The following is an 18,977-nucleotide window of genomic DNA, read 5'->3' as shown; positions in this document are numbered from 1 at the left end:
CATACTTTTTTTTTCCAAATAAGGAGACAAAAGCTGTTGAGAATTGAAAGCATACTTCTCTTAATTTCCTTTTTTTTTTTGCTTCACTTCCAAAAATTCCGAATTTTTATCATTTCTGACAATTTGTTGAAAAGTTTCATTGTCTTTTGATGATCTGTTTTCAGATTAAAAAAACATGGTCCGTAAGAAAAAGATGCAACAGTGATGCTGTTATATAACCTTTCAGAGAGCATGTGCACTCTTAAGAGCTTCAGACACGCCATGAGTAAGGCTGCTCCGAAGACCCCGACTCATTCCAACACCCAAGAACTGAAGGGCTTCTTTGTGTGGTTTAGAGCTTCGCTCTGAGCTTTTGCTTCTCAAATCTCGCCTGCTGAAGACAATCGGCGCGTAGAAACAATTCGTATCGCACAAAGCATCAGTGTTAGAAAAGCAGCAAATCGGATTTTCCCCCTAATTCGGCCTTACTTTGGAGGCATTTTCTCGCCGGATGACTGGCGGCCTGTTTTTTAAATTATGACTGACAACACCCATCAAGCTACAATCAAGCGAAAACTCATAGCATGTTCTGCATTATCGCATTAATCCTGCACAAATGCAATTCCCCTCTTTGACTTCAACAAGCTCTGTGTTGTGAAACTTCAACATCCTGCTAAAAAAAAGAGGTTCGCAACAGTTTGAATTCTTATTTCAAGCAGGAAACTTCTTAAAATTCAAGAACATTAGATATTTTCATCTATTACAGCTTTATTTGTATTTGTGTTGGCTAATCTGAGCCATGTTTATGTTAGAGCCGCACACAAGAACAATTATTGTTTTTATGGCGTTGCACAACTGCTTCATGCTGTAAGGCGTGAGAACGCTTCTCCTCTATACTTCCTGACTTTTTGGACTTTCCTGGAAGACAATAACATAAATACAAACACGCCGTCCACTTAGCTCTTGCTTAACAGCCGGCTCTGTTTGGAGAAAAAGAAAAAAAAGTTTCCTTTTCTAGTCAAAAAGGCGACGAGTGATTAATTCAGCACAAGTGGATGCGCAACCCTTTACTTATTCTGTGGTTACTTTGTTAAAATCTCTACATCATTTTACACGTGCATCAGTCAATTTTAGCCAAATTTTAAAAAAAAAAAATGTATTTTTCTAGGACTTAGTTTCTGCAGGGCGGCACTACCTTATTAGAAGGTCACCTCTGTGCTGCAGTAAAGTAAAGCCCTGCCTCCACTTCCCATCACCCATAACTGAGAGCTCTCTGTTTACATGCTGTCCCGCTAGCTTACAGCCCCACACACCCCCAACCTGACATTGGTTTGGGGTGTGCAACCCAAATAATTTGATCAAGTTTATTTTCACAGTCCCAGATTTAATAGAAATTCAGGAATATTTTAGTGTTTACACTCCCAAAGAATGGAATGACCTTCCTACTCCACTACATTGTTTTACATCTCTGACATTATTTAGGAGAGTTCTTTCAAAACATTTACAACATACATGTTTTTGCTTCCATTGCCTACATTATTTGATTGTCTTTTGATTTCTCTTTTCCTTCTTAGGATATTGAAATCTCAAATATGGTCTGTGATTTGACTGAATATGTTCTTTAAAACTGTACTGGGATGGAAGGTAAAAGTGAGAGCTGCTAGGTGTGCATGTCCGTACGTGTGTTTGCGTTGCTTAAAATACCTTAGCCTATTTCATAATTTGTATTTTCTTTGTCTGATTATCTTTATTTGTTTTTAACTCTACATTTTCATCTTTCTCTTTTTTATATTTTTTGTTTTACACCTAAAAGGAGGAACCCCTCGAAAACGAAAGGCATCTCTAGAGACTAATCCTCCTATTGCTTATTAAAATTTGAAATAAATAAACCTATTTGTCTGCAAGTAAATGCATCAGGATGAAGTCGAGCAGGGAGCTTGTGGCTTGCTGTTGGATTTTCTACGTCAAATACAAGCTTTCTCAAATTGCAAGTTTTTCGTCTGCTCTGGATTCACAATGTTTATATAAAGAAAACTTATCTGAATAAAGATATATTCAGAAATGTAATTCTATGCTTTATTTACTTTATATATATCATCCATCATCAGGAAAATGATACAAGAACATGTTAAAAGCACCATTTTCATCAGAGTGGGTTTTTAACCAGGATGAGCCTCTTGAGATTTTTAAAATGATGACTCTAATCAACTCTGAGCAAATATTTGTTGATTTGCAGACTGATAATTGCATCCAGAAGAGTTTGCTATGAGTCAGCACAACACAAACAGGATGGTTTTGCCTGTTTGGAAGTGTCCTTCATTCATCCTTGGATGCACGGCGGTTACCCGTCCGCGTTCTCTTGGCAGGGTTCTAAGTGGGTCTCTGTGGGTTCCCGATAAGCCAGCCTACATGCAATTGTTTAGTTTACTAAAGACAGAAAGTGGGCCCTGCTGTTAAAACTGTTAAACATGGTGGTTCACAAAAACTAACTTTAATACTGTTGGGAGACACTGAAGGGAAGAGCAGTGCGGAGTGTTGAGAAACAGGTGAAACTGCTTATGAAAAGGGTTTTGATGGACAGATGAGGAGATGTTTCCAACATCATGGAAAAGGTTGGACTGCTTTCTTGGCAGCACCTTGAAATCGTGCCTTGATAATAAATCTCCCATTTACCTGTCAGGCTTTAGAGCTTTGAGATTTGCAGGTTATTTACAAACCTAACCTAAAGCTTCCACAGGTTTTTAAAGTAGAAACATGAAAAATAATCTTTGGTGGCGTAGATTCAACAAGTTACTGGAAACATTCCTCAGAGAGTTTGGTCCATATAGACATGACAGCATCACACAGTTGCTGCATATCTATCGGCTGCACATCTGCTGATCTCCCGTTCCACCACATCTCTAAGGTTCTCTAATGGGTTGAGATCTGGTGACTGTGGAGAAGATTTGAGTCCAGTGAACTCATTGTCATGTTCAAGAAACCAGTCTGAGATGATTCCAGCTTTATGACATCCTGCTGGAAGTAGCCATCAGAAGATGGTTCACTGTGGTCAGAAAGGGATGGACTTGGTCAGCAATAACTCAGGTAGGCTGTGGTGTTGGAACCATGCTTGATTGGTACTAAGGGTGCCAAGAAAATATCCCCCACACCATTATACCACCACCACCAGCCTGAATCTTTGATACAAGGCAGGATGGATCCATGCTTTCATGTTGGTGATGCTCAAATTCTGACCCTACTATCTGAATGTTGCAGCAGAAATGGAGACTCATCAGACCAGACAAGACTTTTCCAATCCACTATTGGTGAGCCTGTGTGAATAATAGCCTCAGTTTCCTGTTCTAAGCTGGCAGGAGGGACACCCGGTGTGGTCTTCTGCTGCTGTGAGTTTCAGACCATTCTCTGCAAACCCTAGAAATGGTTGTGGGTGAAAATCCCACTAGATCAGCAGTTTCTGAAATCCTCAGACCAGCCCGTCTGGCACCAACAACCATGCAGCTTTCAGAGTCACTTCAGTTACCTTTCTTTTCCCTTCTTATGCTCGATTTGAACTGCAGATCATCTTGACCACGTCTGCACGCCTAAATGCATCGAGTTGCTGCCATGTGATTACAAATTTGCATTAACAAGCAGTTGGACAGGTGTGCCTAATAAAGTGACCAGTGAGTGTAGAGCCTCACATCCTCAATCTCAATGCTCTCAAAGCTCCTAAAAGATCTGCAGATGAGTCGCTCATCTCCTTCTTCCTCTCACAGGGACTGTAGACATGTCATCCCAAAGCCAGACATGCCCCCACCCCCACCCCTCCTCCAGACAGGGCTCAGAGTCACATAAGCTTTTAGGAGTATTATATAATACTAAACAAGAAACGGGGCAGCTATAAGAAAAAATGCATGTGCAAAACCTTCCCGGATGCCATACTCACTTCGCTTTTTGTTTTTTTTTGTCCTCAAGACACGGAAAAAACAAATTCCGCACTTGGAGGAAAAACAACCTCCTAAAGATCAAACTCAGATTTGTGTTCCATGCGTGCACAATTACAGACACCTGACTCCACAACAACAGGAGAAAAACGATTTGATGCATTAAAGACTGTATACATTACTTCTCTCTTTGAAATCCCTCTTTTCCTCTAAAAAAAAAAAACTGCAGCCAGAACACTTATTGAAACTGATTTCCTGCAGGTATTGCTTCAGAAAAGCTCATTAATGGCTCTTTTGTTCTCCGAGGACTCCTCCTGTGGCGATAGGTTGTGGGTCTACAGGTAGCTGTGAGCTTTCCGTCTGATTTATGATGGTTTTAAAAATAAAATGTTGCCCTGGGGGGATGTTGCTCAAACTGTGAGGCTCCGTCTCCCCAAAACCAGGCTTTCCTAGTTCCCTCCTCCAGGTGGGAGAACGCAATGCTGGATAGGGGGAGCGTGCAGCTTGGCCTTAGTCTGCTAAGTGAGAGATCAATCCCACGACAGGCCGGTTAACCTCAGTGGCGGCTAAACACAAAGCCTCGCTGTGTCCTTTTTTTTAATGCTTTTTTCACACTTCTCAAATGATCGACATAACCTTTACACATTACAGTCATCTGCTTACTAATGTGAAAACTGTTGTGATCTCTGAGTAAAGACATGAATACAATTATCCCAATATTTAGGGGCGGAGTCTGTGTTCAATGTGCAAATGAGAGCTTATCTGACAGGAACTGATCTGGCGGCACAGCAGGAGTCCCGCCCTCCTGACACCACTCACCAAAAACACAAACTAAACGGTCATAATGTGAGTAAAACACCTTGGAAGTGAGGAACATTTGAGTTCTAATTTGGAAATCTTTAACACCTTTCAAGTACCCAAATTCTGCTATTGGTTTATTTTGTGCAAAACAAATCCTCAATAGCTTTAAGTCCCACTCCGATGAAAACCGTGGTGTTCTTGTAGCATTTTCTTCATGACGAAGGACATATTTAAATAAAATAGTTCCACCTACAACTCTAGTGAACTACTGCCACTCTGCAGAAACTATGTCCTATAGAAAACAAATCATTATCAGAGTGGGACTCACAGAGACCAAATGTCAACAGCAAAAAAACAAAAACAAAAAAAAAAGTCTGAAACTGTGGATAATCACCGCCAGGTTCTGCATCTCCAGGGTGCCATCAGACTAGCTAAACAGCCTTTAAATACCCCTCAAGAGAGGATCCAAACAGCCTCCACGTGATTCAGTTTTACCCCATGCTTCAAAAAGGTGCCCGAGTGTGAGCCACCAAACCGCACATCTGTGCAGAAAGCGTCCGTAAGTGTGTGAGCTGAGGGAGCTGATGGGTGTTAATTACAAACACATGAGTTGCTCTCAGTGATGAGTTCTTTTATAGGACTTCATAATTGTCAGCCATCTTCCAAATGTGGGCACACAAATGTCTCAAGGTGACTGAAAGTCTTAGTTTGCTTTCATCCAGTGGGTTTTGACATGAACATACTCCTATTTTTTTAACAAGAAGACAAAAATAAAGCATCATTCCAGGGCTGCTGCAGAAGTGCTGCCCCCTGTTGGTGCCCTCACACCCGTGCAGGCTGAAAGATGAACACCCTGGTGTGGCGGGCGCAGCCTCAGCGGCACAAATGCCACTCATACTCTGTGGTAGTGTGGCTCTCATGCGCATACTGGCAGGAATACTTCGGCCTCTGATCCCAGCCGGTGAAAGATTTGGGTTTCAGGTGGTGAGAGTCGACGCTAAAGCCAGAGGGAGGGGGTGTCTCTCGTTACGGCACCTCGGCCCCTCAAAGGCTTCAGGGAAAGACACCCTGATGTGCAGCTTTCATGCTGTCCACATGTCATCGTGATACGAGCTGAAAACGGCCTCCCAGAGATGCAGATGAGATGCAAAAATGCAGCAGCTTAGAAATGTGCAAAGATTTTTTTGTTTTGACAAGAAAAGCAGTCACAACTTATGCCCTCTTTCTCTTTCATTTGATGGAGACAGCAATGTCATTCCAAAGACCTGAACCAAAAGAAGCCTCAAAGCCGCAACAAGCATCACAGCTTTTTGTTTTTCCCAAAAGATATTTATAAAAACAAGCCACATTTACAGACCAGAAACTAAAAAAAGGGAGAACTTCAGGCATCAGTAAAGTGGCAGAGGGATCAAGTTTCAGCGCAGAAACCATGTGATTGCTCAGAAGTTCAGTTAAATTGGGAGCAAAACTGAACGCAACGTGCCTCAAGTCATGTGACCCATGGAGCAGCTTGATCAAAACTCATGCAGAATGCAGGTCTCCTGGAAGAGCAGGCACACTTTACCACAACTCTTCATTTGGTCACCTCAGGGAAAAGAGATCACAATCGTAAAAAAATAAAAGTTCCTGTGGCTTCAGATCAGCTGTTTTTTCCATCTTTAAGTATTCAGCGGTACAAACTTCTGCTGGAAAACAACATCTTATTGACGCAGAGCCAGAAATTCCTCTTGCGAAGACTTCTATTATTGCTGCTAAGCTGTTCACGCCCAACTTAGCCTTGGAAAATAAAAGCATCCAAGGAGAAATCACTGAATTCCACTTGTACTCAGGGGGTTTTGTTTGTTTGTTTATTTTCTCATTGGAATGCTGTAATGTCTTCTTGGAGAGCTCACAAACACATCCTGCTGCTTCCAGCCAAATAAGCAAAAAGGGTTTTTGTCAATAAAGAATGCCCCCCCGCCACCACCACCCATCCATATGTCTGAAATGTGATTATCAAACGCTTGGATGTTTGCACCTCTCAGCACTTATCCACACAAAACAGGACTTGACCTCAAGTGTACCAGAAGGCATCTTTCCTAAACTCACAGACATTATTGGGGGTGTGGGGTAGGGGGTTGTGAGTGTAACTTGATGTGGATCACACACTGTTCTCAACCCCAGGAACTAACACAAGCCCTGAAATCAACACCACAAATAAAGCCTGGCCAATCTTGACCCCCATGATTGCTCCATCTACTGTCCCCGAGCTCACAGGGGTGTCCAGAACCCAGACGCCTCTGTGTTGAGCCCTGCAGCCTCAGTCTGAACACTCTACTGCACACAATTAAAAAACACACACTCACAGAAAATTGCAGAGCAGTGTGCTCAAGTTCTTAGGGCTTGAAAATGACGTCTTAAAACTTCTGAGAGTTTCAGAAACAAGAGGATAAAAAAAGTTAGGTACCTGGAGGACAGACGCACTCTGGAGCATCTCTGACTGTCCGCAGTTTGGGCATCAGAGACGTAACTTTCTGCAAACACAAAGGGAGCAAATGTCACCCAAAACCCCAAAAGTTACCATACAGACTTCAACGTTTTGTTATATTGTTTATTTTATTTAATACATTTTAAATTAAGAAAAAAAAAATAGCACTGGATCCCTCAATTGTTTTCTGGAAAAATGAAGGAGAGAAAAACTGAAAGGGGCCAAATAAAAAGGCAGACCAAAAACGCGCATGGCACCTATTTACGCACGGATTACGCGCAGGTGAGCAGATCTCTGACACTTTTGTTTTTTGAATCAACTGTTTGCCTGAATCAAATAAATAAAACGTGACGTGTACCTCTTCTACAAGAGCCTCAATAGGAGCAGCCAGATCTGAAACAAGGCTCCCATCCTCGTTCTGAAAAGACCTGCGCAAAGGTTGGAAGATGGACGCCGTTTCCATGATCTGCATCTGCAGCCGGTTCTCCAACTGGAAGGTCTTGAAGCTCATCAGGAGACACACGGTGATGGAGCTGATGGACATCAGCAAGCAGAGAGCGATGGGGAACCCCGGGAGCCAGCGCTGCATCGAGGACGCCGGCTTCTTTTCTACCACGGAGCCACTGGATGTTTCCATGTCGCGATCCGGCTCCAAAGTCCGCCGTGTGAACGCAAAACAACCGTTGCTGGTTTTGCTTTTTGAACGGAGTCCTGCAACCAGACTGTAACAGGAGCTGACCAAGAAGCGCTCCAAACTCCGTCCAAACTCCTTAGTCTTCAGGTGGAGTTAAAAGTCAGCGGGCGCGCGCAGTTGGGAGTAAATGATGCAGACAGTAAACTGTGTTTCCTCCACCGTTCAGATTCACTGGTCACTCAGTCCACCAATAGATCCCGTTGTTTGCCCTGCTGAAGTTGAGTCTAACTATTTGGGATGCGCCCGCCCTGCAGACCACGTGGGAGGCTGCAGACTGACAGCTCAGTGCCTGGTGGATTCTCTGGTGATCAAGTCACCTTAGTTTCGGTTTTATCTTTGATTTTCTCTTTTGAACATGTTTTCACCTGGAGATGTTCTCGTTAATTGGAATCCTCTGCTTTCATGTCACACTCTCGGCTTAACTTCATCCCTGGTATTAAGAGAAAAACACCACCACTCCATTCGGAAATCTGAGGCTATTTTCGTCCAAATCACAGAAATCCTGACTTTCAGAGGAAAACATGACTTTGGTCGTCTTCCTAAAGCAGGTGCTTGAGAATCTGCGTATTTCCTAATCATCCACGTCTTACCTGCCGTTAGTTCTCTGCCGCAGGTGAATTAGATAGTGGAAAAGAAGCATCTCGATAACCAGGGTTCAAGCTAATCATAGTACTTTTAATTTGCTGCCACCGTGCGGCCAAATACAGTCACTGCAGGCCAGGCTTTCAGTTCTGTCATCATTTTTATTTGAACAGGATGAAAAAAATTACATGACAGGGAATTCTTTTAACAAGGTCTATGTACAAGTTTGTAGGATGCAACGTTCCTATTAATGTTTCACAAAACCAAATAAAGCACTGGTGAGATGTATCAGTATCCATCACTGAGCACATACTAATGCACAAAGAAAAGTTGAGTTTAAGACTAACATTTAATCAAAAAGAAAACTTTGCTTTTGAGTTACAAGTACAAATAAATAGAATCACCTGCTGGGTTGGGATTCATTACATCACAACATGCCAAAAAAAAAAAAAAAAAGGATGGTAACTTTCATTGAGATTGAAAACAGAACAGGCCGGAGCAAAGCTGTGACTGATACAGTCAAAGTACGTCTCTCCTGGAGAGTCAGGAACTGGAGGCTGCTTCAGAGCACCAGGATGGAGGTGGTGGAGCTCAGAGGCCTCATTTGCTGCCGGCACTACTGCTGCTGGTGCTTCTGTTGCTGCTGCAGCTTTTCCTGTTGCTGCTCTTGTAGAAGCAGGAGAAGAAGGGATGATGGAGGGCCTGCTCCAGAGTGATGCGCTTAGTGGGGTCATATTCCATCATCTTCTCGATGAGATCAAAAAGCTGCCGGTGGTCCTCCCCCTTTGACCACATGTAATGCTGTTGAGGACAGAAGGGGCAGATTTAGGAGACAGCTATCAGAAAAGTTTAAAACAATGTCTGAAGTACAACAGAGAAATGTAATAAAAACCACAACAAGATGAGAAATATGTGAAATGAAAAGTTAAGATCTATTATAGACATCACTTAAGGAAAAAAAAAGAAAAATGTGGCAAATTTGACCTAAAAAAAATTAAATAAAAATCAATGAGCAGCTTTTGTGTTCAATGACACTTCAGAGGAATTGTTTTCTTATTCTTTTTTAAAATAACTTCCATGACTCACCTTGAGGGGTTTGCAGTGTTTCCTGACGTATCTCCCAGAAGAGCTCTGACCATCCCAGTCCAGCCGGCTTCTGTGAACGTATCGTCGCTTCCTAAAGAACACATTCAATATCAGATTTTACAACATAGAACTCTATAAAAACCAGAACTAAACCAAACACATGTTTGAACAAAAGTTTATAACATACAAAGAACAGCAATACCCATACATGTAATTCTTCTGATTATCTTAATATGCAGCTGTTCAAAAAGATACATTTTATTCTTTTGTTGTTTTCCTTCAAGTTTTCTAACCTGGTCTTTTCCAGAAGCTTTGCAGGAATGGGGCCTAGGACTCTCTCCATCATAGCGAGGTGCTCTTTACTATCATGAGTCTACAGTAGAGAACAGTAAAAAGTAAGCAATGGCGTGAAACATGAGACGGGTGGCTTCACTTCCCACATTCTTCTTCTACCCACCTGGAAGAGGGTTGTTCCAAGGTAATATTCAATCAGTATACAGCCAATGCTCCACACATCACAGGAATGGTCCCAACCCAAGTCTAAAAGAGGAAATTAAACTTAATCAACTGGTAAATAAGATATCTGAAGTCCACAGGTAAGCTGATCAAAACGCACCTAGAATGACTTCCGGGGCGCGATAGTGGCGGGTGGAGACCACTGAAGTGTGGTGCTCGTGATCAAAGGTGGCGTTGCCAAAGTCAACAATCCTCACATCAGGGTTCTTCAGCGTTCGTTCATCTCGTCTCTACAAAGAACAAAACCACAAATCAGTTCCGCATAAAGAATGTTGCTTAAACATCTCAATGAATTGGAGCAGACAGGATGTTGTCAGAAAGGTACCTTCTCACGGTTGTATTCCATACTGTAGTTTGAATCTACAAAGAGTATATTTTCAGGCTTCAAATCTGTGTGAGTCAGCTTGTTTTTGTGCAAAACTAAAAAAAGAAGAAGAAAAAACAACATTTTAGAATAACAACACTCAATGATGATCCTCATATCCAATAACATTGTGTATTCGTAAACTCACATTTTACACCTCGAATAATCTGGAAGGCCATGTGCCTGATGTGTTCCAGGGGAAAAGGTTGGAAGTTGTTCTCTTTGAGGAAATCATAGGTGCTGAGGCCAAGCAGCTCAAAAGCGATGCAAATGTGGCCGTGGTAGTCAAACCAGTCTAGCATGCGCACACAAGAGCTGCACGGATGAAAGACAACAGGATTTTTGAGTCAAGAGTCGGAAGTGTTGTGAAGTTTGTCAGCAATGACCACAACTCTGAGGTTACTTACTATCTCTTGTCAGCATCAACAGAATTCAGCTGTTTCAGCACCTCTACCTCAGACAACGCTGCCTCTCGGTAGCGGTCTATATTTTTTATGATCTTCAGGGCTATTAGCTCCCCATTACTGAAACAGACAAAAAACAAAAGGTTTATCACTGCTCAACAACACTGGGGAATTAAAAATAAAACTTTTGATCAGGGCTTTTAAATACTGCTCATTTTTGTTAACTTACTTTGCGTGATCAATGCATTCGACGACTTTCCCAAAGGCACCCTCTCCTAGTGTATACACAATCTCATCTACAGAAAACAAAAAAGGTAAGTTAGCCACATGGAAAGGATATCACAAGCATTTGGCCTCTGACTTCTTTACTGAATGTTACATTGCTATCAAAATACTAGCAAAAAAAAGGTTTTCTATTCTTTTAAATCATTTTTACTGTTTTTTTTTTTAAAAGCAATGAGCAATAACTCACTGCAAAATGTAAAAACAAATATCACTTATGTGTACAAGCCCAAATATATCAGTCTCTTAAATAATGATTGAAAATATCCAGACGAGAGGAAAGAGTGAGACAAAAGGTTAACAGTAGAAAGAAAAAGGTATATATTCTGTACATCTCGCTCTTAGCATGTCTCCACTGTGATAGATGAGGTGACCCTCGCCATCATCCTCAACACTCCTGGATCTTTTCCTGCGGTGATGGCTCCTCCTCTGCACCGGAACCGCCGCAATCCGCCATCACACCAATAACGCATCAGCCAGCACCCGGCCATCACAACGCGACATCGTCATTCATTCAACCAGGCCAAGGGGGAGGTGTAGGGGTGGATAGATTCAGCCCGTTCAGTAACACCGCCAGGCGAATGGAAGGAACGACGGAGCAGCAAATGCAAATTCAGCCCCGTCAGAGAAAATGGGCGGCAGCCACCACATGATGTGTGTTACAGAAGAAAAACATGGCAACAAGATTTTCAGATGAGAAACTTTCTCAGTGTAGTACAGATAAAAAAAACTTCAACTTGGTTATACTTCTTTTATGTCATCATAATGCTTTATGCTTTAATCTCAAGTCCTACTACTGTCCTTAAGATTTTCATCAAAAATCTTTGGTTTATTTCCTCTTCCATACTCATAATCCTTTACTTCTTCTCCCCCAAAGCTCCCTCATTACTTGAATAATTGACATGATTATGCTTAGCAGTGGAGAACATGTAAAAACACAGCAGTAAAGACAACAAATGGGTGTTTAGAACTGTTTCAACCCCTGTGATAGTGATGCATCTACTCTGTTGATATTAAAAGAAAACTTTTTGGGGAGTTTAAGGGTAACTGGACAAGGAAATACTCGTACCGAGGAGGATCTGTGGCGAGAATGGCTGCGTCTATACTTTCGGTCTCGGTCTCTGTGTCTGTGACTGCCACGTCTGCTGCGTCCACTGCGCCCAGAAGACTTGCTGTAATGGTGCCAATCAAGGTCTCTGTCTTTGCAGGCGTCATCCCGGCTGTTGTCATCATAAATCATGTCAAAATTGTATTCATTTGTACGGTGCTCTTGAGAATCCAGCCTCTGGTTTAGACTTCGAGCCTCCAGGTGGTGCCTACAGACAAACAAGTCAAGACAAAAAGATTTAAAAAAACACCTGTGCAAAAGAAAAGGTTGGGCAAAAGCTCTGATAAGGGTGAAATGCTAAAATGAAATCGGGGTATAACAGTTCCTGTGAGCTGACTGTCAGGCACTGCTTTCCCCACCCCCACCCACCTGAACCCTTAATATAACATTTGTTACCAGCAACATCGTATTTTAAGCAACCAATTAGTTATGTTGTTCAAATAGTGACACCAGTTTAGGATTACATTTTATTAGAGGATGATCAGAAATAGTCATGAGTGCACAAAAGCCAACATGTAACCCAACACACAGCAAATCATCAAGTATAACACTGTCTCTTCAGTAATCTGAGATCGTCTTTTAGAAACAAACATTGAAAATAGGGCACTGAAAGTTAGGAATAAATATAAAATGTATAGCAAGACGCCAATGGTTACATTTGCCCACTTAAAAAACACACCTCCCCTTTTTAAAACATATCACATTATCCAAATATAAAATGTTTCATTAAGTGCTCCATACAAATGTGTTTCTAGTCAATATGAGCCTGGCACACCCAGTCAACACATGTCAGCATCTAAAAAAGGCCAAGAAACCCATAGGGTCTTAGCAACCAGGTGGTGTCAGTTGTCTTCCAGGAAGTCTGCCTCCCTACAGTTTTAAAATTAGAGTAGATGTGTACACATCAAGATGCCACAGTGTGACCCATAATACAGGTCCAGGAAGAACCAGATTTTATTTTACACGTCTTGTAAAAATTAGCTATTAACATGGAGTTTTTTTTATTTCTTTATTGATATTTAATACAACATCCTAAAAAGTTAAATCTCACTCCACAAACCAGAGGATTAAAAAAAGTTTTTAAAAAAGTACCCCTCATACGCCTTGTGGTGTCGCTGTTGTCTTCTGGATTTGTTTTCTCTTTCGCTGCTGTGCGAAAGTTTCCTCCGTTTGTGACACTCCATTCCTTCCTCCCAGCTATTTTCATCAAGCCAGACACCCGGGGAGCGCATGCGCTTTGAATGGCGCATCTGAAAAACAGAGTAATTCATTTTTGAACAACTACTGCACTCATTAAAGCCTTTGAAGGAAATCAAGCGTCCGTTCGTTCCTGTCTGGTTAATTCCGCGTTGACCTCTACAAAGAACAGAGCACACAGTGGGGGAGGGGAGCGCTCAGGTCGGGGCCCGCCCCGGTTATGAAACACCAAGTAATGAGCAAAACAAGAGCACTAATCTGAAATTAGCACAGCAGATTGAGCAAATAAATTACCGTGTTTTGTCAGAGCATTCTTTTTTTTGTTGCCATTTACATTAATTACGTTATTTTCAATCACCGCGCGCCTTCGAACGCTATATTTCAAAAGTAAATGCTAATAATAAAAAGCCAAAAGGGCAGTTAAGAAATAAACAAAAATCGGAAGAATTTATAAAAAAAGAAAATAAATCGATTAAACAGTCACAATTAAAGTTTAGCTAGTGAGCTGAGGATCCACGGGAGGGCTGCGGAGGAACAGGCCTTATAAGGTCTTCGCAAAAATCCCGTTTGTTCTTACATAAGCACCTGATACTTTAAGTGTATATTATTCTATTATCATATGTGCAACAACACAATTTCAAAAATTTAGAAATGTGCTTGAAAACAACTAGACTACAAAAGCGGGTTTTTTATCTGCTGTAATGGCGACACATCGGAAACAGTCAAACGGCAAAAGTTCAAATTAATAGCAAACATATTTATAAAACATCGTATCTGCTCGACAAACAGGATACATTACCTTAAATATTAACTCCAGGGAACAGAAATAGCGAGTTTTTAGACTGAAGAAAACTTGGAGTAAAGGTTTATCAAAACCGTCTGCGACTCGTTGTTCTCTCAAAGATGGCGTTCTTCCGCAGAATCCGATGGAACATTCTTTGCCAGTAAACATGACGTAAGGCAACTATATAACACCAACAGCAAGGGTTTGTGGGACTTGTAGTTTATCAGTAAACTACGTGGAGGCATTGCCTGTCCATGCGTGGAGTTTCTGATTTTTGAAAACCTATTAAAGCAATATTTCTGGAAATTTAGCACCAAAAACAGTCAGCTGTAATAAAGATAAACATATAAAAAGTGAAAATATAGGTCAAATGTTAGAGTTGTAGTGGTACATATATCAAAGCTGTTGTATTTTAAGGTGAAAACATTTATTTAACATGCAAAAATACACACAATGTGCTAAAACGTAATGCTTTTAGCACCGGTGAATGAAATGACAGTTTCAAACAGACTGAAAAAGCAATGTGGAAAATAAAAAGCATGTATCAAAAGATCTGGTGTTCATGTTTTATCTGTATATTACCAATTGTTTTTCATGTTTTGCAGGCAAATGCAAAATCACTGATTTACATAGAATCAAATACAAATAAAAGACTGTTGTCACGTTTTTTTTTTTTTTACTGAAAATTAGAAACTATGGAGATGTTACTCCAAAATGTAGGATCCTTACTCGTTTGAGACATAAAACGGATATAATGTTAGATATTCATCATCATTTAAAAAAAATCCTAATTTGTTTTATATTAATTTAACAGTATCTTTAACAGTTTCTTGACAGCAGCCTGTCTGATTTATTTTTGCTAGAAAAACATTTGAATGTCCATTTAAAGAATTTTTTGTTTTTGGAGAATTTCTTTATTTTGCAGGTTAATCTGACCCTACAACAAAGGATGTCCATGCTGTAGATTTCCAGCAGGACCCCGGTTATCACATGTTCGGTGTGAATGTAACATTAGCCGCCAAAGCATGAGGTAAAAAAAATATAATATAATATTTAGAGTGAAGCAAAAACATATTTGTCAGTCTTAAACTCAGCAAGTTGTTCCACTTAAATCCGATGAGCTTGGTCTGTAATCTGGCTGCACGATATGAGGAAAACTTGCAATGTCTAATATTATTATCAGCATTGCAATGACGATGTGACTTGTGGTACAGGAAACAAATAACAAAATAAATGGTTTCTATTTCTTTGTTATTATTTGAATAAGTTAACAAAAGTCCACATAGGAGGCAGGCATCTGACATAAAACGGACCCATTCGATTGGTGTGAATGGGTCCCTCTGATTGGTCAAATGCATAAAGGCCTCTATTTCATTTGTTAAATACTTCAATGCTGCCATTGGATTGTATCAGCATGTGTGTAAACATTTAACATAACAGTTTATTACAGTTTATGCCGTCTTTAGCAATGAAAATTTTTTCAAATTATTATGCAGGCCTAGTCTGTAATGTTTATCATGTCTTTAACTGGAAGAGATAGACTGTAAAAAAATCAAGGAATCGCATTGTTCGATTTTTTTTGCTCATTTATTTGTATCATGGTGCAGAAAATAGTACTTGTTCAATAATAAAAGTTCATCCTCAAAAACCTAACAAAACTTTTATTAGAAAAAAAAAAGCTTTTAATTTAGCTGTTTAACAGATGAATTGAGTTTGGTACAAAACCATGTCCCTAAACTCAACTGACTCATCCTCCGAGTTAATGTTCCTTATTAATGTGACACTGTTTAAAAGGACATAAACCAGCACTTAAAATTAAGTTTATTTTCTTTAAGAATACTTCATATAATTATCTACCGAAAACATCCTTTCTTGCTATTGGCATCAAATTAAATAAGGTCGAAGGACTCTTTCTCAAAGTTGTGCCTGGCAGACAAAACTGAGGGGAGCACTAAACATTAAGTAGGCTCAAGGAATTGTGGGTAAAACATGTCTGCGCTTGGCCATTAACCACCTTGATATTTTGGTTTATGGCTTTTGGTTTGAAAGATTTTGGTCTTTATAACATTTTTGTTTATGTTAACATCGAGGCTGAATATGTCGGAATATGCAGAGCCAACGAGCGGTTCCGGAAAGACGCCCACCAAAGCGGCCATTTCTCAAATACTGCAGAAAAACTTCGAAAAGCTGCCTGACCTCGACCAGAAACTCTTCACCTTGGGACCCTTTTATCTGGCGGGAAACGCGGGGCTCGCGGGGCTGATATCGAACAGTCTGTACCGCCGGGCCCTGAACATCCACGCCGCGCGCCTCGCCTCGAGCCTGCCGATGGCCGTGCTGCCCTTCCTGACCACCAGCGCGCTCTACAGCGCCACGGTGTCCCAGCCCCTCCTGTCCGGCGACCTCAACTGCCCCACCTGCGCCATGATCCGGGGGGCTCTCGTCGGTGTGGTGGGCGGCGCGGTGTACCCCATCGTCCTGGCGTTACCCCTGAATATCGGCCTTGCTTCCAGGTACAGCACGGCCCCCCTTCCCGGGAAGGGCAACCTGCTGCGGTACTGCGTGGACGTCTCCAGGCCGGTCCTCAATAAGATGCGGGCAGTGGTGTTGCTTCAGGCCTTCTTCGGAACCTACCTGGGCTCCAGAAATTTTGAAACTTACTTTAAACTCGCCCGGATATCGTTCGGTCAGAACGAGGAGCTGCAGGAGGATTGAGATGCTGCGTCCTGGAAACGCGCGCGCGCGGCTCTGCACGGATCTTCGCCTTAATAAGAACTGCCAAGTTTATTCCTAATAAAATATGGAGGAACTCTAAGCCCCTGAAAGAGTGAATAATTTAAGGTCAAAAGAATTAAACCTCAAAGGCCCAGTCTGATGACAGTGGTGTTTTATCATGTTCTTGTGCCATTTTTCTAATTATAGAAGACATATCTTAAGATATTTCATGTTAGAATAGCATTTTTGAGTATTTATTTATTCAAATCGTTGTGAAGCAGTAGCAGACGAAAAAATTCAGTTGAGAAAAGTTTGTAGGACCTCCTGGCTTTGCCCCATTCTGATGCATCCACTTGCAGACAAACAGATCCATGTCTGTCTTCATTTTCCTCATCCGAGCTGGCATCTGACTTAAAACTGTACGGCTGGACAGCTCCAATATTGCTTACAATTTATGTTGCTCCACCAATCTTAGGTTGGGGTTGTGAGGGACGGTAAGCTAGCAGGAGAGAATGGAAATAGATGGATGATGGGAAGAAGGGGCAGTCACACAATTAAAAGCTTTAAAACAAACACAATAAAAGTATTTTAACTCTCTCAGGGATAGTTGTGGTCAGATTTTTATTTTGCTTTTAAATAGTTTTGTGGAAAAATTAGAGATCTTTGTCAAAACTTTCCTATTTAAATTTCCAACTAATAAGGTTTTGCTGTTCAATGAACTTCATGTTTGGGAATAATTTATAGTCTACTAATTGAATAAAGGTTAAATAGAAGAGAACTACATTTTTCCTTTTTATTTTCAAAATGAGACCATTTCAACTATTCAAGTCAGAGTAATGTAACATTTATAAAATCCTTCATTTTTAAATGTCAATGTTTTTCTCAAGATTACCTTTTTGTTAAGTCAACATTTTTATGAATCCATTTGTCTTAATGCAAAAAGATAATCATAGATCTTTAAAGATCCAGCAACTGTTCAGTCAAAAACTGCAAAAAAAACAAGACACTTTTTAATTTTTTTTATTAAAAGCTTTTTCACAAATCTTCCAGTGATACAAGAGAGATGCGTCTTCTTGGCCCCAATGTTCTCACAGCCACTAAGTAAAAGTTAAAACTGGCAGTCTGGTAACACTGTTAGAAAGAGAAGATTGTCACTAAGTTCATTTGAGCACATGGAGGCTTTTATTTAAACAAACCTTCGATGGTCGAGTCACCTCTGCTTCTCCTGAACATTTTCTTTTTTTAGGAAAAAAAGGTATGAGTGGAGTTTGAGGGGGGGGGGGGGGGGGGTGTCACAGTTAATCTTACAGAGATTCTTCGTCTTTTGAAGAAGCTTATATTACACCGTCGCTGTAGCTCCTCCCACCTCCATGAATCACCACGAAAGTCACAAAAACAACGCTTGTAGAGGTTTTCCACACATTTCAAGCGGCATATGAGCCTGAACCGTCACGTTTCCTTTGACGTTTCTGCAGCACAAGCCGGCGACAACAATGACTTAGAAAAGTTAAAATAAAATCAAAGTTATGACTTCATAAAAGGAGCATTACAACTAAAAACTTTACATCTGCCACCACAGAAGTCTCCATAAATACGCTGAACAACTGAATGTCAGTCAGAGAAATTTCCCGTCGAGCAGAAAGTTAAGGAGTGAACGCCATGTTCACATGATCTACACTTGGCCTATCTAATGTGGAGTTCCTTCCTTTCTTTTTTTGTTGTTTATTTGTTTTTGCATTGTTGCTTCGATGGCACGACACATATGAAAAGAGTAAACACTTGAGTCTATGTTGTCCTTAGGGTTCTTTCTACCAAAAAATACAATAAATAACAACAAAAAAAGCAAAACAGAAAAGATAAAACACAAAAATGTCCTTTACAAGCAGCTCGATCATATGGTGGCCCTAAAGTCCAAATCACATTGACAAATCTCCTATAGATAAAAGCATATCAGCCCTTCATAACTATTTATATCATATTTGATACACACATTTCTGAGAGCATGATTCAGACTTTTCCTTACAAGCCATTTTATGCAACTGCATGTTTTCTGCCCTGTAGTTCTTCATCCTTCC

General features: G+C 40.8%; 3 protein-coding genes across 13 annotated transcripts in view; 1 reads left to right on the top strand and 2 right to left on the bottom strand.

Moving 5' to 3' along the window:
- The window catches only part of LOC101158456 (collagen alpha-1(XXIII) chain), a 148,517-nt gene extending 140,042 nt beyond the window's left edge, over positions 1–8,475 (bottom strand). For all 10 annotated transcript variants that reach the window (XM_020706626.2, XM_020706630.2, XM_020706624.2 and 7 more), the window contains exons 1-2: positions 7,529–8,475; positions 7,150–7,216 (exon numbers count right to left, since the gene is read on the bottom strand). In XM_020706626.2, the coding sequence (XP_020562285.2) occupies positions 7,150–7,216; positions 7,529–7,807 (346 nt within the window). In that variant the 5' untranslated portion in view covers positions 7,808–8,475. The remainder of the gene's footprint in view (positions 1–7,149; positions 7,217–7,528) is intronic.
- A 112-nt stretch (positions 8,476–8,587) lies between these two features.
- On the bottom strand, positions 8,588–14,361 carry LOC101161565 (dual specificity protein kinase CLK2). 2 transcript variants are annotated; one of them, XM_023959236.1, is made up of 13 exons: positions 14,203–14,361; positions 13,299–13,456; positions 12,168–12,414; positions 11,431–11,527; positions 11,046–11,112; positions 10,820–10,936; positions 10,561–10,727; positions 10,374–10,468; positions 10,149–10,278; positions 9,990–10,072; positions 9,826–9,905; positions 9,533–9,623; positions 8,588–9,247 (listed from the first exon to the last, which is right to left on the bottom strand). In XM_023959236.1, exons 1-13 carry the CDS (start codon positions 14,353–14,355, stop codon positions 9,047–9,049), a joined length of 1,686 nt encoding a protein of 561 aa, XP_023815004.1. In that variant the 5' UTR covers positions 14,356–14,361; the 3' UTR covers positions 8,588–9,046. The 2 variants fall into 2 exon arrangements, with proteins under 2 accessions (XP_023815004.1, XP_020562293.1); XM_020706634.2 differs by lacking the exon at positions 11,431–11,527 and having other exon boundaries at positions 8,777–9,247; positions 14,203–14,321.
- A 1,563-nt stretch (positions 14,362–15,924) lies between these two features.
- Positions 15,925–17,680, top strand: LOC101161816 (transmembrane protein 126A-like). Its single transcript, XM_004073320.4, has one exon. The coding sequence runs from the start codon at positions 16,264–16,266 to the stop codon at positions 16,900–16,902; it is 639 nt and encodes a 212-aa protein (XP_004073368.1). The 5' UTR covers positions 15,925–16,263; the 3' UTR covers positions 16,903–17,680.
- The last annotated feature ends 1,297 nt before the right edge of the window (positions 17,681–18,977 follow it).

This window comes from Oryzias latipes, chromosome 10, assembly GCF_002234675.1.
Source record: "Oryzias latipes chromosome 10, ASM223467v1".
Lineage (NCBI taxonomy): Eukaryota > Metazoa > Chordata > Actinopteri > Beloniformes > Adrianichthyidae > Oryzias > Oryzias latipes.
The sequence above is the reverse complement of the archived record's forward strand: the minus strand, read 5'-3'. Positions and strand labels throughout refer to the sequence as shown.

Excerpts from the sequence above, each read along its gene's own strand:
- LOC101161816 (XM_004073320.4), top strand. The coding sequence starts at position 16,264 with ATGTTAACATCGAGGCTGAATATGTCGGAATATGCAGAGCCAACGAGC.
- LOC101161565 (XM_023959236.1), bottom strand. The coding sequence starts at position 14,355 with ATGTTTACTGGCAAAGAATGTTCCATCGGATTCTGCGGAAGAACGCCA. Across the intron at positions 11,113-11,430 it reads AGACATGCTAAGAGCGAGAT|ATGAGATTGTGTATACACTA; the intron begins GTACAGAATATA and ends TGTTTTCTGTAG. Across the intron at positions 9,624-9,825 it reads AAGCTTCTGGAAAAGACCAG|GAAGCGACGATACGTTCACA; the intron begins GTTAGAAAACTT and ends TGTGTTCTTTAG.